Consider the following 15,660-nt stretch of genomic DNA (forward strand, 5'->3'; position numbering starts at 1 on the left):
CTCTGATTTCAGCAATAGCCTCGAACATTGAAAGTCCCAACATCGCAAATCAGGTACCTTATGTCTGCAGGACATCATGGCTTGTTCATTACATAACAGCGATCGTTCAACAGCGCCACGCTCACCACTGCAGAGTGCTAGCTCAGCCGCTCTGAGGTCGGAGTCGAGGTTCCATTGCTGGCCAATGGCATTTGCTGATTCCATGGAGGGCGCCCTGTTAGAGCACAAGTACCTCAAAGCCGATCTTGAAGAGGAAAAAGACTTCAACACTAACTGACACTGCCGATTTGGCGGGTGCCTGCAGTGGATGCGCTCCTGCAAAATCCCCAGCAAGTGCAATGCCCAACTGGGGAAGTTGGAGCCGTTCTGCATCCACTTGCGCTTTGCATTTTGGTTCATCCCACCTGCCGGTTGCCATCTTCCACTCGACGGGACCCTCTCCAAAAGTTTTAGTCTCTCGTTTTGGGTCGTTTGGTTTGGATATCGTGTGGTTTTTTTTTTCGTCTTCTTTTGTCTTGTTTCACAACCTTCTGTCATCCAATATATCCCTTCGAATATCTCTTTTTCTCATACCCCTAGTCCTCTTCCCAGGACCCCAGCGTCGTGACTCCTAGCCCAGCCAACAAACTGCTGAGCTCCGCCCTCGAATTTCTCCGTTCGCTTGCCGTCTTCGTTGGCGATCCCTGGTCGCCCTCCAGTCGCCGCCATGTCGCGGTCTGAGTCACGAAACGAATGGCACAAAGTCTTGCCCACCACCCATTCAGGACGAGTCGAACGACTGTCACACCAGGAACTCGAGGCTCACGAGAGGGAGATCATCAAGGTCTGGGAGTCATCACCAGGTCACTGGTCCGGAATGTGCGTTACAGTCCTCCCTACTTTCTTCCTCGGATCTTTCACCTTTCCTTATCCCGAAACTTGGCTGACTCCGAGTTGTTTACAGCGGAAAACACACAGATACCACCCCCGAGCACCTCGAAAAAGCGAAACGGATACACGACCAGTTCAAGAATAACCCCAATAACCAGTTGGGCCGCGGTAGCTATGGCGTCGTCGATAAAGTCTACATCACTTACAAGAACCGCTCGATACGCTTGGCGCGCAAGTATATTCCCCAGCGACGGCATATTCGACTAGAAACCCTACGGCAGGAGGCCAAGGTGATGGAAAAGCTCGAGCATGAACACATTGTCAAACTCATTGGTTCCTACTGCTACCGCAATGTACCTGAGCTGTACCTCTTGCTGTGGCCTGTCGCCGTGTGCAACCTGGATGACCTGTTTAACGACCTGCACCTTCTCCAAACCGGCCAAGACGATCGCGATGAAATTCTCTCTCGCCTGGCCACGCTAGATCTGACTGACCTGGGCGCCCTCGAATACCCTTACCTCCCCGGCAAGCATGTTTCCCCTTCGTACGGAAATCGCTGCTTGTTCAGGTACATGCGCCAGATGATGGGATGCCTCACCCGCGCACTGGCTTATCTACACAAGTCCGACGTGCGCCATCTGGACCTCAAGCCCGGCAATATCCTTTTAAGCCCTGGAAGAGTCTACCTGGCGGACTTCGGCATAGCAAGAGACGTCCATGACCGGGAAAACACTCTTACTCTCGGGCAACAGGGAACCCCGAAGTGGAGAGCTCCCGAGGTCAGCCGCGTCAGTGATGAGTGGTCGATGCGGGCTGCTGATGTCTACTCTCTCGGTATGGTGTTGCTGAACATCTCAACGGTTGTGTATGGCGCCAAGATAGCCGAGTTTGATCATGTTGCCGGCAAGCTACCAGAACAGGGGAGAGATGCACTACTCGACCAATTCTTGGGCAATCTGGAAAGGTATGCGCTGGCAACCCAGGAATACAAGGACTTCAGAGCGCCTACAGTGGGTCCGAAGCACACAGTCAACCTGATCAGGAGAATGTCGTCCACCACACCATCGGAGCGACCCGCGGCGGACGAAGCCGACCTCGAGCTGGTTGAGCTAGGCGGTATCGAGCAGGTTTATCATGCGTCATGCTGCAAGAAGAGCAGCCGATTCTTGACTGAGAAGCTTGATTCGCGGCTCAAACATGTCACTGAAGACCGCAAGCGACTACTAGCCGAGCACGAAACGATCACCAAGAGGCTAGCAGAACTCGAAGCAAAGGATGCCACATACGAGGCTCGGATCAGGAATGAGACAAACCATGTTGCTGAGAGGTTCAAACAGATATGTGAGCAGCTGGATAAGAGATTGGAAAACGAAGCTGAGGAGAGAAAGAGGCTTGAGGCTCGGTTGATGGAACTCCAAACTGGTAAAAGGCACGGAGTTCCAATCGCCTCGCGCCGAACCACCACTCCTGCACCCGTATCGACAAAAGCGATTCCTGCCCCGAGCGGTTTGAAGATGCCATCAAGGCCACCGACGCATCCCCTGCCAGCAACTTCGTCGTCAGCCCCAGTCGTACAAACTCTCGTCAGGATGCCCACCCCAATCGCCGATCTCACTGCTCGTCCAAGCTACTCTCAAGCCGTCTCAACCGGTACTAGTAGTATTCCGGTACCGCAGACTGCGACTCGTCGAGATTCGATACGAAGAGATTCCATTATTCGTCCAGTTAACCTGCTCAACTCGCCAATCCCAGCTGTTGGGCCCAAGAGAAGTCCAACGCTTGAGGTTGCCCCCGCCAACTATCCGTTGCGTTCCAGCACCTCAGCTTCCCGCTTACCTCGAGCCGTCAACCCTGCCACACCCATTAGGTCCAGCACGCCTAGCACGCCACGGTACAATCGCAACACCTCTTCAGCCGATAGCACCCAAAACAGTATGACGAGTTCAACCCTTAGCTTTGGCAAATCGCGCTATTCCGACCTCAGCATGCCAACGACCGTCGAAAACACTCCCAATGTCAACAGTCTGTCTTCCGACCGAATAGCCAAGGAGTCTGACGAGATGGTACCCGAACTTGTCGATAGCGATTCTGCAACTGCTATTCAAATCGAGAGTGTCGGTCTTGGGTTGGGTTATGAAGAGGAGATCAAACGAGCGGAAAGCGTTGCTTCTCGGGAAGACAACAACGAAGAACCCGACATACGAGACGATTCTAGTGTTGCCAGTTTCGCTCCTTCCACGAGTACTGCACCTTCCGTAGGAAGTGGTTACAGTCGTACAGCCACTGGGAGAAAGATCCCTTCATTGCCTACCGCACCAAGTTGGGCAGATGTGGCAAGGACCATACCTCAGTTGCGGACATAACCGGGGGTCGGAAGAAATCGAGGGTATTGGATAGCCTTTTGATACTGATATGGAATATGGGGGAATGTTTAAGGGGATTTGGGAAGGATGGAGCGCTGGATTGGTGTTCCGTCTGAGATCCTCTTGTAGCGAAGCGAAGAAATTCTCTTTGCCTGAATGATGGGTTATGTAAGATGATAAAGAGGAGGGAGATGAAAGTATCACAAGGAAGAAACGCGAAGTAAAGCTCGATTTGAGCAAGCGGAGGGATGATCATAGTTGTGAATGATCGCGAATGACTATCAGCAGTCATCACTAGGTAGCTAGCGAATCAAATAGATAGATACCTACTGTATCGTGGAAGAAGTGAAGTCAAGGTGAAAGTGAAATGAAGTGAAGTGAAGTGAAGTTCGCCTGAAGGGAGGCCATCGTGGACCAACAACTTGCACATGAACGGGTACCCGTGTAAGCAGTGCATGTCATCGAAAGAATTAGAACATGAAAGGCTTCCATTATTCATGTTCGTTGCACGGGTCCGGGTCTAACAGTAACGGATATCTGATCTGAGCTGGTCGTTTCCAAGCAAGTGATCATACTTTGCAAGATCTTCGCATCGTTGTCTTGTTTCAGTTATTGCCACTAATCGTCCATGCTAACGTACGTCCGAGTACATACCTAATCAACAGGAGAAAGAGAGATCCCAAGTCCAAGTCCAAGTCCAGTCAGTCTTGTGGCTTAATACCTTGGGTCTGTCTCTGTCTGTCACTAACTACCCCTAGGCCGTCACCATGATATGATCATGATCATCATCACCATCATCGAGCAAAGGAAGGCTGATAGATAGATAGATAGATAGATAGATAGATAGATTAGGTAGATAATGCAAAAGACCTCCATGTCTGCTTCGAACACCGTGAGTCGAACTCATGCTGAAGTTTGTGGGAGAGGGACTTAAAAAGACTAACGTAACTTGATTAAACCATCTCGCTCTACTACTTGCACGTAAAACCATCTACAACGTCTCTACTCATTACCAACACCTTTTCGTTGTGATGGGCTGGAAAATCCCATTCAACGTCCATTAGCACTCCATCCCTCGAATCCGTAACTGTCCCCATCCATCCATCCAACCCCTTTTCCCTCACCCATCTCCTCCCCATCTTCTCTCTCCCTCTATTGCACCTTCCATTTACCCCTTCCCCTTCCCCCCTACACCACACAACTTACAACCTCACAACCTCACAACCTCACAACCCCCCCCTCAACTTCCACTGCTTCCACTACTTACACCCCAACTCCCCACCAACCACCTCCAACGCTTCCCCCACCATCGCCAAAACCCTATCATCCCCACTCGTCCCCGCCACCTTAACCATGCTCACCAGCAACGGGTACAACCTCAACAAATGTTTCTTGGTCTCGCTATCCACATTCGGCGTATCCGGAATCGCGTCCGGCTCCGATCTCAAGTCCACTAATCCTCTCAAAATCCGGTAGAGTTCTTTCCGCTGAGATAAAGGTTGCGGCATTCTCCCGCGAAGAGGCTGGTCGGCGACGTAGGAACGGATGGAGAGGGCGCAGCGGAGGATCAGATAGGGCGCGGCGGTTAGGGCGAGGTGGACGTGGAGGGGGTGAGTTGATTCGTTTGACCTTTCGGGAGGAGAGGTTGTTGTGGTATTGGTATTATGGTCAGGGGAGGAAGAAGACGGTTTGGAGGGAGTGGAGGGAGATTCGTCTTCTTCCTCGTGGATGGCGACCAGAGCGAAAAGTTCGTCGAGACAAACTTCTGCCATGGCGCTGCGCTGGGTTGGCGGGGGGTCGATGGTGCGGCCGCGTCGTTGCTTGTAGAGGAGGTCGAGGTCTACTACTGTGTCGTTTCCGTTGCCGTTTCCGTTTCCGTTGGCGTTGGTGTTGTCACGGTCGTGGTCCTCAGAGCCGTAGATGATTAGAGCTTCGGCGGGCGCGAGAGCGTGGATGATGGATGTCCGGAAGAGACCCTCGGCGTAGGCTTTCCTGGTCTTATCAAGGATCACCTCAGCGCCGAGAGCTGGGATGATGAGCTCTCTCAGCTTGTGGAATGAGGAAATGTCGAACTTCTGGTCGTCCATGATGTCCGTGCCGGTGGGCGCGATGGTGCAGTCAGCGCTGATGATCCCGTTGGCGATGGATACGATGATCTGCCATATCTCCTGGACGGTCGATCGAGCCTTATCTATCGCTCGGATGTGGGGGAGCGTTGCTTCGAGCACTGCTAGGACTGTCTTGGTCGCTTCTCTCCATGGCTGCGATGACTTGGTAACGATCCTGAACTTGTACTTGAGGATGATGGGCTTGGCTAGAGCTGCGAGCGCCGTGGCGAACGCTCCAGTTTCATATATGTCGGTCTCAGCTGCGTGCTTTATGACGAGGGATTGCAAGATGGACATGCTCTCCTTTGACATGGCAACGAATGTGCGTTTTTCTGATGCCGCCTTGTCCGGGTTATCCTGAGCAAAAGCTAGCGAGACAAACTCGGCTATTTGGGTGATCATAGCAGATGGGACACCCGGTACGTCTGTCTGCACTGTGCAGAAAACCTGGAGAATCCGACCTTGCAAAGGAGTGACATATTCGGTGTCGCTGGCGTATGCTCCGGGAGTGGCGTGTTGCATGGCGTCCCTAAGCAGGGTAAGCATCCGTCGGATCCTTTCCACGCCAAAATCGTCTTTGATGAGTCCGTAGAGTTCCAGCAGTGCTTCAACCCAAACCAAAAGACACTTCTGGTTGTCCGATGACTTGTCGTCCTTTCCATCTTCAGGAACTGGGATTCCTCTGGACCAGAGATCCCATGTCAAGTCCAAGCTGACCTTGCCGAGTCTTGGCTGAACGTGTTCAGCACAGCTCCTTAAAATTTCCCGAACAGCGCTGTAGACGGAGGCATTGATATCGAGGATCTGGACGTCCAACATTCTGGCAAAGTGTCCGAGAAGCTGCTGCCAGGTAGTAGCGAAGTCCTCATGACCCAGAAGTACTTGGAGGTATGAAGCGAACAGTCCAGAAACGCCCCGGATGACAACGTTGGCAGTGTCTGTCCAGCCCTCTTTGTCGTTCGCTTTAGCTGGAGACGTATGAACTGCCCGAAGCTCGTCCTCTATCGACGCGAGAAGCCTTAGAATCACGGATCTGATGCAGATCAACCAGGCCTCGGGACGCAGGCTATCTCCATAGGCGGAGATGATCCGGAGCAGAGTTTGGACGGCACCTGGGAAGACTGTTAGCAAGTCTCATAACAGCAGGAACCTCATAAAACGTACTGTTTCTCAGCTCTAGTCTCTGATCTGTGGCAACTGAAGTGAGTCTCAGGAGAAGGAGCATCCACAGCGCCCCACCAGAATCGTGATGCGAGGGATCAGCAGCCAGCTTGAGAAGCGCGTCATCACCCGAATCATTGACCATGTCCTGCGTGAGAGACATAGTCTTGCTTTTGCTAGAAAGAAAGTCCGAGATGGCCCAGAAAAAAGTGACGGTCTGACTGATGTTAGCTGTGTCACATCTTGGGTGGGGGAGGTAACTTACAGTTAATGCGACATTCAGGTCATCATCCTGAGTACAAAACTTGTAGAGGGTGTCAACGAGATTGAGAAAGCAAAGGTTGGGTAGCGAGGGTAAGAAGTCGGAGCATATTAGCTGCAAAGAAGCAAAGGAGGGCCTGATTAGTTTGACAGAGCGCGTCATGAGTCGGGGTGTTGTGGTGGATGGAGCATCCGATGGAAGATCCTCTTTAACGAAAATCGTATCGATAATGGCGAATATGGTGTCCCATCCTTGAACAAGACTCTCGCCGCAGTTCTCTAGCAAGCCTTTGAGGCCTTCGAGTACGATACGGTGAATATCCATGTCGGTAGCGTGGTTGCTAATAAGGGACACCTCCCGACCTTCTGTTTGAAGGGATGATAGCGAGTTGTGGAATGCTTCGAGAATACGAATCTGAATGGGACCACGGATGTCTTCTTGCTGAGTTGCAACAGATCCGGCAGCCTCCAGAAGAATACGCACAAGCGTTTCAGCGGCGCGCGCTCTGACTGGAGAAGTATTAGTGGATGAACTAAGTGTGTTGATCAACTCAGTTATCAACGGCGTCCACCCGGATGCTTCCGGAGCATACGAGAGCAATCGCTCCATGTTGATGGAAGCGAGATCTCCCAGCTTGGCAAGAGCGAACTGATCTTCCTGATTGGCACCTGCACCCGGAGAAGTTGTGATACTGAGAACCCTTTTGTGTGTAAAAGTCGGGGTACGAAGGGGGCCCGGGGGAGGTGATGGTTGCGCTTGCCCCGTGGACTCAGGGGGAGCCTCGACATGCTTGACGAGAAGAGCACACACTGCCTCTACAATTTCCACGAAAGCAGGATTGGGAAAGTCAACCGTGCTCTCAAAAAGCCGGGAAGCAGCAGTCTCTACTGCTCGAATTTCGGTGTTGAAATTCGACAGAAGTACGCTGGCTTCCTGCTCGGCTTGTTGATCTGGCCCCTTAGCCGCCAGCGGTGTTCTTCCTGCAGCTTTGCCCGAGGTAAACAAGACAAAGTCTGCTTGTTGCAAGGTCTCTAGGAGAATCCTCCAAGTAGAAGACAAAGTAGGGCCCAGAGCAATGCCAAGGTTCAGAAGAGCCCGAAGACACAGCAAGTTCCGGGTGTTGAGTGTAGCGGGAGTTATGTCCATTGAATGCTGCCTTTGCTTTTCTGCTGCCTGGGCCGAGGCGCTCTCGGTAGTAAGCAAACCGCGGGCGTTGCTAAACAAACCGCTGCCCGTCTCCGACGTTGCCGATGCTGGAGTGTCCCTCCTGGACGACGTGGAATTGAGGCAAGCTGTGAAGACATTTGGTGGCACTGCTGCTTTACCAAGCGTGGTAAGAAAGGCATCACGCGGAGTGGTGAGCTGAAGCAATCCGGCCACATGAGCAAACTTTTGAAAGGCCCTAACCAGGCCATGATAATACTCCGAGTCGAGTGCAGAGTATAGGAAGGTAGAACATGTGGCAAGAATTGCCGGCCAACATTCATCGATGAAAGCGGCGCAGACCTTGATCTCTGGGTACAAAGGGTGAGTCTCCAGGGTTAGCGGATTAACTGGAAGTGGGTTCCTCTTGAACGAGGTTGACCTTTCCCGGATTTTGGAGCCTTCGCTGGGCGTACTGGGTCTTTCATCGGCGGTTAGAGCAGGCGAGTCTCGCCCGCCCTCTGGCTTTGCACTCTTCTTCCTCCGCCCCTCACTAGGCACGGTAAGAGGAAGGATGAACTTTGCCAGACCTTCTGACAAGGAAGTGATGCAGGCCAAGGTTAGGCTATACAGATATGACTCTGGAATGCTTGGGGGGTCCGTCTTATCAAGCTGGTCTATGCAGGGAGAGCGCATGGTGCTCCAGTGAGTGCTGATGCCCGTGTTATGGCCATCTGAGCTGACTGAACCGGATATAATGCCTGTGACACCACTGGCCTCCAGCATGGCTTGGTCTGTAGAAGCCACAGCGTTCGCATATGGGTTGGCAACTGGTAATGTGGATTGAAGGCCGAGACCTATCACTGTCGGCTTCTCGGTGCTGACGCGCACAAACGTGGCCGTCAGGTTTTTGAGAATGTTCTTCTCGCCCTCTTTGGCATCGTAAAGCATGAAAATACGGCGGAGCAGGGCATGGTCGGCGAAGATGCCTCTGAAAACTTCCATGCAGAGAGACCGCTTCCACAGTGCAGTGTCCTGGTCCAACAGTTGGGTAAGGATGTCAAGGGCATCTCCACTCTCCGAAGGGAGAACAGTGAGATGACGTCGGAGTAAAGTGAAGAGAATTCGGACGAGACGGACACTGGTTGCAAAGTTCGGTTTACCGCGAAGCGCACTAATGATGAAGGGCATAACCCGAGTGCGCAAGATGTCGGCCTGCTCTGGGTGAGTGGTGAAGATGGCAGCATGGTTGGTCAAGACTGATTCTATGAGTTCCAGACCGAACGTCTGAGGCATGCCAGAAAACCGGAGGTACTCGGGGCGTTGATTCTCTGTCAGAAGGCAGATATCGTTGAAGACCTATTTGATCAGTACGTGATGGCCCGTGCAGGAAAAGGGGTCAAGTAAATACCCTGTATGCATCCATGGCCGCAGCCTGGACTGGTACTGGCCCGTCTTGGGTGGGAGCCTCCCCAACATGTTCAACATGGCCCCCAGCGCCTGCGTATAGCGGTTAGAATCATGATTTTTTGTTAACGTAGGATGAGCCACTCACCATCTTCAGCTACCACTTTGTCAAAGACGGATACCACAAGCTGCTGGAGGGTTGCCGCCGAAGCATTGTTGACAATAGCATTTTTACTAGACTGCAAGATGAAGCATATGTTGAGGGCGGTAACCAGAAGCTCGCCTTTAACCTCAGCGGCGTAGTTGGAGAGTAAAGAGGGAAGAGCTTGGAGGATTTTTAGTTGAACATCTAGTCCAGCTGACGTGGCCTGTTGCAGTGCTTCGAGAACTTGGCTCAGCTTGAACCTGGGCAGAGCGCGTGATGCAATGAGCCGCTGAAGACAAACGATAGCAATGCCGGTGAATTTGACATTTTTTGTGCCGCAGGCGATGATAAATGGGTTGACAAAGTTTGACTGTTGGGAGAGTTCTAAGGGAGTGTAAGTTGGAGCCCAGTGAGAGGAGGGAAACAAGAACAACAAGCACACACCAGCAGATATTTGGGCTTCAGATGTCACTTTTAGACTCTTGAGCTCCTCCAGAGACTTTTCAGCGGCCTGTCCATCTTGGTTAACAAATGCTCTTTATGAAGGGGAGGAGCAGAGATACTGACCTGGCGCAAGTCATTGTTTTTGCGCTTGCTTTCCTGGATGAGGTTGGCAAGCTCGGATGCCACTAATTGGGCGGTCATGATGGCATTCCGAAACCTAAAGTCGGGTTGCCAGCATCAGAGTCCTGAGATACTGGATCAGTGAACGGAAGATGTCAGGGGCGTAAAGTGTCGTTGATGTCGAAATGAAGGCGCGTCGTCGTAGGATGGTCAAAGGTCGATGGAAGCTGAATGTGATCCGATGATGTTGATTCCAATCGTTGGTGATGATAGTGGTGAGTGGTGACCAGCAAACGCCCTAGCAATTGGACCTTGTGACCTTGATGGTTTTGAAGATGAAGCTTTAGTAGAAAGAAGGGGGGTCATTAAATTCGAAATAAACAACGGCCAAGTGATTTGTTAGATATTGGACATCCGGATGTTGAACGATTATGAAGACGTTAAAGTGTTGTTGAAATAAAGACAGGACGGGATGCGCCGTTGATACGCCGGGACGGGACGGCTTCAGTGGTCGCCGTCACTGAAGCTCCGTGTTCACTGTCCACGGCCCGCTGAAAGACGGAAGGCACGGACCAGGGAGCTCGGGGGAAGCTCCTGCCATTAGGTAATTGTAATTAAGACACACCTGGCAGAATGGCTCACCGCCCGACTATACACCCCACCATGTAGCGTTTGGTCCCCGCACATGCCGTCCTGCTGGGGCCTGACAGCGACAGATGCAGCACATTGACAGGCCCCACGGCCGCGCCTGGAATCCACGCCTTGCATCACTCTGCCTGGCCTTCCACTTTCATTGTGTTCTTTGAGCTTGTCACCAAACCCACTTCCATTCTCCCTCAGTTACCTACACATCTTTCTCTTTTCAACCATCGCCAGACAGACGCGTAAGAAACAATGGCGGTTGCTCAGGTGCCCCGCAACTTTAAGCTCCTCGCCGAGCTCGAGAAGGGCGAGAAGGGAATGGGCGCAGGTGCGTTTTCCACTTCCTTCGTCTGCGATGCGCTATGATTGCTGATGATGCTGATGATTGCTTCATCCGATGTACAGGTGCCTGCTCCTACGGTCTCGAAGACCCCGAGGATATTCTCATGACCCACTGGACCGGTACCATCTGGGGTCCCCCTCACGTACGATTACTCCCCGTCATTGTCGTCGTCGTCGCCGTCGTTCGACTAACCTTGGTTTCGCATAGGGCAACCACGAGAACCGCATCTACGAACTCAAGATGGAGTGCGGCCCCAACTACCCCAAAGAGCCTCCCGTTATCCACTTTGTTAGCCAGATCAACCTTCCCGGTGTCAGCCAAACCGACGGCCGCGTCGATCCCAACTACGTCGCCATCCTGCGCGACTGGACTCGCATCTCGGCCGAGCTTTCGAGAAACCCCCGCCCGAAAGAGGACCCCTTGAGCCTCGAGGCTGCCCTCATTGCCATTAGAAAGTGCGGTTATATACATATGCACAAAGGAAACCAGAAAGGCGCTAACAATGCGGCATTGCAGGTATATGGAAGAGCACAAGAAGCTCCCGCAGCCTCCCGAGGGCTCCAAGTACCCCATGTACAAGTAAACATCTACCGCACGGTCATTATCGATAGAAGCAACAGTCTCTTAATACATTCATATCATGTTCTGGTGTTTGGGGTTTTGTTATGGGAGCTAGGGAAGCATTGGACAGTTCGTATGCAAACCAAAGTTATGGCGTATTTACCACAAAGGTGACTCGTCCCGACAACTGCGTGAATCACTCATCGAGAGCGTTCCAAGGTTAAAAACAATCTGCGAATTGATGTTTGTTATGTCACCGACCGGTATTAATGGACGCACGTGACAGCGCGTTTGTGTTAAAGATCAGATAAAACAATTATGTCACTGGTCCCATGTCTCCACTTCGTATACCTCTAAACTTCAACCCGAAGATCAAAACTTCAACACTACAACCATACAAGGGCCCTGAACCCTACGGCTCGACAGATGAATGCCTGCTTTCATTAAGCCCGGCTGCGATTCGCGGCATCGCTTTGCCTGTAAGGCCTACATTTTCTAGCACATTATTGCTTCAACTGGTTCTGACAGAAGCTCGTCCACCAAACAGGCAAAGCTCTCTTCAGAGCTCTTCTCCGCGCCGGCTACCGTGTCCCTCTCCCCCATCATGTCGCTACCGCTCTAGACGAAAAGCAAAACCCCATTCGCGCCCTCATCCGCAATGGCTTCCGCCGCAACAGCTCCGAGACCAGCTTGCGCCTGGTCAATTCGGCCCTCAACAAAGGCTACCGCTTCCTGGAGCTGCTCACCCTCGCGCGCGACGAGTCCTCCCCCGCCCACGCCGACGTCCTCCGATTTCTGCGCGAAAACAATGAGCGCGTTCTCGCCATACGCGAAAAGAAGCGCCAGGAGGCAGAGAAATTCAAGAAATTTGCGCCGAACCCCGACGCCGTCCCTCTGCTGACCAAGATCCCGAGCCCGGACGGCAAGGGCCCGCCGACCTTTGTCCCGACCGTGCGTCCGCTCCCGCTGGAGAAGCTATCCGGCGGCGTGCGCAAGTTACCTACCCTCGACGAACTCGGCGGCCACCCGTTCCTGCGCCTGCGCAAGCCGCAATCCGAATACCTCGGTCGCGTGCTCCGACAAAAATTCCAGCGACGCCAGCGACGGGCCGAAAAGTACCACGAGCTCGTCAGCGAAGAGCTGGCTGACGCGGAGCAGGAGGATGCGTGGGACGACATGGTGGAGGAGATGCTGCAGGGCGAGCCGCAGCCGTGGGAAGAGCCAGGGTACTATACTACAGACGGTGCGGGCCGGCAGCGATGGACGCAGAGCAAGCAGTCGGCCAAGCGGGCGCGGGCGAGCTATGGGTCGTATGCGCACGCTGTCAAGCTGGCTATGGCAGACATCGAGCTTAATCAGAAGCGGGAGTGGGACGAGATGATTGCCAGGGGCAAGGCGTTGTGGAAGTTGGTGCTAGAGGAGAGGGCGCTGGCGGAGAAGGAGAAGAAGAGGAGGAAAAAGAAGGAAAAAGTTCAGAGGAAGAGGGAGGGGAGGAGGGCGGTAAAGGCGGAGAGGAGGGAGGCGAGGCGGTTGAGGAGGATAGCAAAGAGGAGGGAGGCGATACGGAAGTGGTGGGCTAGGACTCAGGAGAGGAAGAAGAGGGAAAGGGCTGAGAGGAAAAGACTGCAGATGGAGCAGGAAGCGCGGCCACTGGAAGAGGCGAAGTCTGAAGAGCCGGCTGCTGCCACGGCCGCAGCGGTTGAACAGGAATCTGGGAAAGTGAAGAACGAAGACAACGCGCCTGAGGAGCGACGTCCAAGGGGTTCGCAGGCATTGAAAGCGACCCGCCAACCCAAGAAGACCAACGTCCAGACAGTAGGGAATGTGAAGAACACCGAGTCTCCAGCACTACTCGCAGAACCGGCAAAGGAACCCGAAGCAAGCCCGGAAGAAACACCAGCATCTCTTCAGGAAAAGGAATCAGAGCCGGAACCAGTGGAGGTACAACTTCAGGAAGAGCCAACACCAGCTTCTCCAGCGCCCAAGAAGAGAGGAAGGCCAAGGAAGGTGGAATCCGAGACCCCGGCGACAGAACCCTCCGCCGAGCCAGAAACCACAGCGCCAAAGAAGCGAGGTAGGCCACGAAAGGTGGTAACCCCTACCGAGGAAGAAGCTCCAAAGAAGTGCGGTAGGCCTCGGAAAGCGGTAGCCCCTCCGGAAGAAAACAATAACAGCAACAAGGAAGAGGCGGCTCCAAGAACCCCAGCTCAAACCACCCGCGCTTCACACGACGGCGGCGTTGCGCGCGACACTTTCCCACCAACGGCCATACATCCAACTGGACGAAATCAGATCCGGAAGCGACCCAGTGATCGTATGTACTTCTCCACCTCGAGCAGACAGCATACAATTTGCCCGAAGAGGGAGATGGAACTGTTTATGGTAGCAGCTTTTTCTGGGAACCTCAACTGGGAAGACATATCAATCCCCAAGGATTGGAATGAGCCCGAGTCTCCAGCGGGGCCCAAGATGAGGGAAATACCGTGGAAGGATGCAACAGAAGCCCTGGCAGAGGCAATTGCCAAGCGACCTGAAAAGAAGAGGGGAAGGCCCAAGAAGGAGATAACAGGAACGCCGGCGGCGGATTCTAAGCTCCCCAAGAAGAGAGGAAGGCCAAAAAAGGTCACGGCGATAGTCTCCGAAAACCCTTCTGCGGAACACAACTCCCAAAATCAGCCTGTTGCTGCTCCTATTACGGCTGCTGCTACTGCTGCTCCTACTACTACCACCCCGACGTCAACAGCTTCGCCCACCGCCCCAACAACCCCCCCAGCGGCAACCCCCAAGAAACCCAGCAGGAGCAAAAAGAACCAATTCTCCCCGTCCGAAGCCGCCACCCTCTTCGCCCAAACCCGCATTCAGTCCCTCCTCATCTGCTCCCTCTACCAATACCATAACAGCCACCGCAAAAGGTTGCTTATACGCGCCCCCAACCCCCATGACCCTCTCGACCCGCTTGCTACCAGCATCACCACCCCCTTCACCACCCCCTTCACCAAGCGTCTCATCAAGCTTCCCACCAAACTCACCAACAAAACCACAGCCTCAGCTGCCCAAGCCCTAGGCCTCAAACTGGACAAAACGGACGTATTCTGGAACGGCAACCTATACAAAGATCGCTACATCGCGCACGAACGCGACATGAAATGGTTGGCCGAAAGCATATACCTACAAGAAGGAACTGGGTAGACAAGATGATTAACGATGCTGTCTACCGCCAGCGCCGCGGAAGATACACCATGGACCTGTGGGAACGGGCTCTTTGCAGATGGGTGGAGATAGACAATCCGTTTAACGTCAGACATGTCTTCAAGAAACCCGGGCAGCAGGACAAAGAATTCATCTGGACACCCGCCGAGTACTTGCCAGATCCAACGCCGGAGTCGCAGGAGATGGTGGTCAAGGCTCTGGCACAGGCCATACTGGACCAACTGGTCATGTGTTCGAGCTTCAAGTATAATATGGTGGTCAAGGATCGGAGGGATGATCGGTCGGGTAAGCTCAGTTCGCTAGTGAAAATTCCGAACAAGGTGAAGAAGCTGTTGGGGATGATGAGTATGGCAGCAGAAGGGACAGAGGAAGAGGAGGAGTTGGTGCTTTGGGGCGGGGAGGTGATGGAACTCGGACAGGCGGAGAGGAAGGATTTTGAGTTGTGGAAAAAACAGCCGGAGGAAAAGAAGCAGAGATGGGGGGATCGGAGCAAGGAATCTTATTTTGTGAAAGCAGAAAAGGAGAAGGAGAACAACCGTCCGATAATCCGACGGGTCTTGAGCGGATAGGATAATTTCCAGCGACGGTCTCCATCCCCTAAAACCCTTTTCCAAACAGTAGCCCGTCCGTCCGTCAGCTTCTTCTACATACACAGACAGAGCATGCTACAGAAAGGTTCCCATTGTCTCGCGGACTTCAACTACAAACCTAAAGTACGTAGACAAACAACTCTTTCTCGTCTTCTTCTTCTTCTTCTTCTACTACTACTATCATTCTTGTGCATTTGGAAGATGAATGAAGACTAGGTACAATCCTGCGCCAATCCTAAGGTACCTCTAATCGACTGCACTGAGCCTGATGGCGGTTGGTGGGGCGTTTCT

At 53.1% G+C, this 15,660-nt stretch overlaps 3 protein-coding genes across 3 annotated transcripts; 2 read left to right on the forward strand and 1 right to left on the reverse strand.

The window, feature by feature from the left end:
* Positions 1–4,492: 4,492 nt before the first annotated feature.
* B0H65DRAFT_575934 (uncharacterized protein) lies at positions 4,493–10,579 on the reverse strand (the record flags this gene model as incomplete). The annotated part of the gene is made up of 7 exons (XM_062830636.1): positions 10,027–10,579; positions 9,904–9,970; positions 9,463–9,843; positions 9,319–9,407; positions 6,768–9,266; positions 6,506–6,719; positions 4,493–6,453 (listed from the first exon to the last, which is right to left on the reverse strand). Exons 1-7 carry the CDS (start codon positions 10,102–10,104, stop codon positions 4,493–4,495), a joined length of 5,289 nt encoding a protein of 1,762 aa, XP_062680375.1. The 5' UTR covers positions 10,105–10,579.
* A 134-nt stretch (positions 10,580–10,713) lies between these two features.
* B0H65DRAFT_223847 (ubiquitin-conjugating enzyme E2 variant 1) lies at positions 10,714–11,911 on the forward strand. The gene is made up of 4 exons (XM_062822091.1): positions 10,714–10,993; positions 11,071–11,150; positions 11,216–11,463; positions 11,525–11,911. The coding sequence occupies exons 1-4, from the start codon at positions 10,918–10,920 to the stop codon at positions 11,589–11,591; spliced, it is 471 nt and encodes a 156-aa protein (XP_062680376.1). The 5' UTR covers positions 10,714–10,917; the 3' UTR covers positions 11,592–11,911.
* B0H65DRAFT_575936 (uncharacterized protein) lies at positions 11,902–14,914 on the forward strand (the record flags this gene model as incomplete). The annotated part of the gene is made up of 2 exons (XM_062830637.1): positions 11,902–12,048; positions 12,098–14,914. The coding sequence occupies 2 exons, from the start codon at positions 11,902–11,904 to the stop codon at positions 14,756–14,758; spliced, it is 2,808 nt and encodes a 935-aa protein (XP_062680377.1). The 3' UTR covers positions 14,759–14,914.
* Between the last annotated feature and the right edge of the window lie 746 nt (positions 14,915–15,660).

This window comes from Neurospora tetraspora, assembly GCF_033439725.1.
Source record: "Neurospora tetraspora strain CBS 560.94 chromosome Unknown B0H65scaffold_5, whole genome shotgun sequence".
NCBI classification, from domain to species: Eukaryota; Fungi; Ascomycota; class Sordariomycetes; order Sordariales; family Sordariaceae; genus Neurospora; species Neurospora tetraspora.

Bases quoted from the DNA above. Each gene is read 5' to 3' on its own strand.
- B0H65DRAFT_223847 (XM_062822091.1), top strand. From the start codon at position 10,918: ATGGCGGTTGCTCAGGTGCCCCGCAACTTTAAGCTCCTCGCCGAGCTC. The intron at 10,994-11,070 runs GTGCGTTTTCCA...TCCGATGTACAG, and splicing joins CGAGAAGGGAATGGGCGCAG to GTGCCTGCTCCTACGGTCTC. The intron at 11,464-11,524 runs GTGCGGTTATAT...GCGGCATTGCAG, and splicing joins GCCCTCATTGCCATTAGAAA to GTATATGGAAGAGCACAAGA.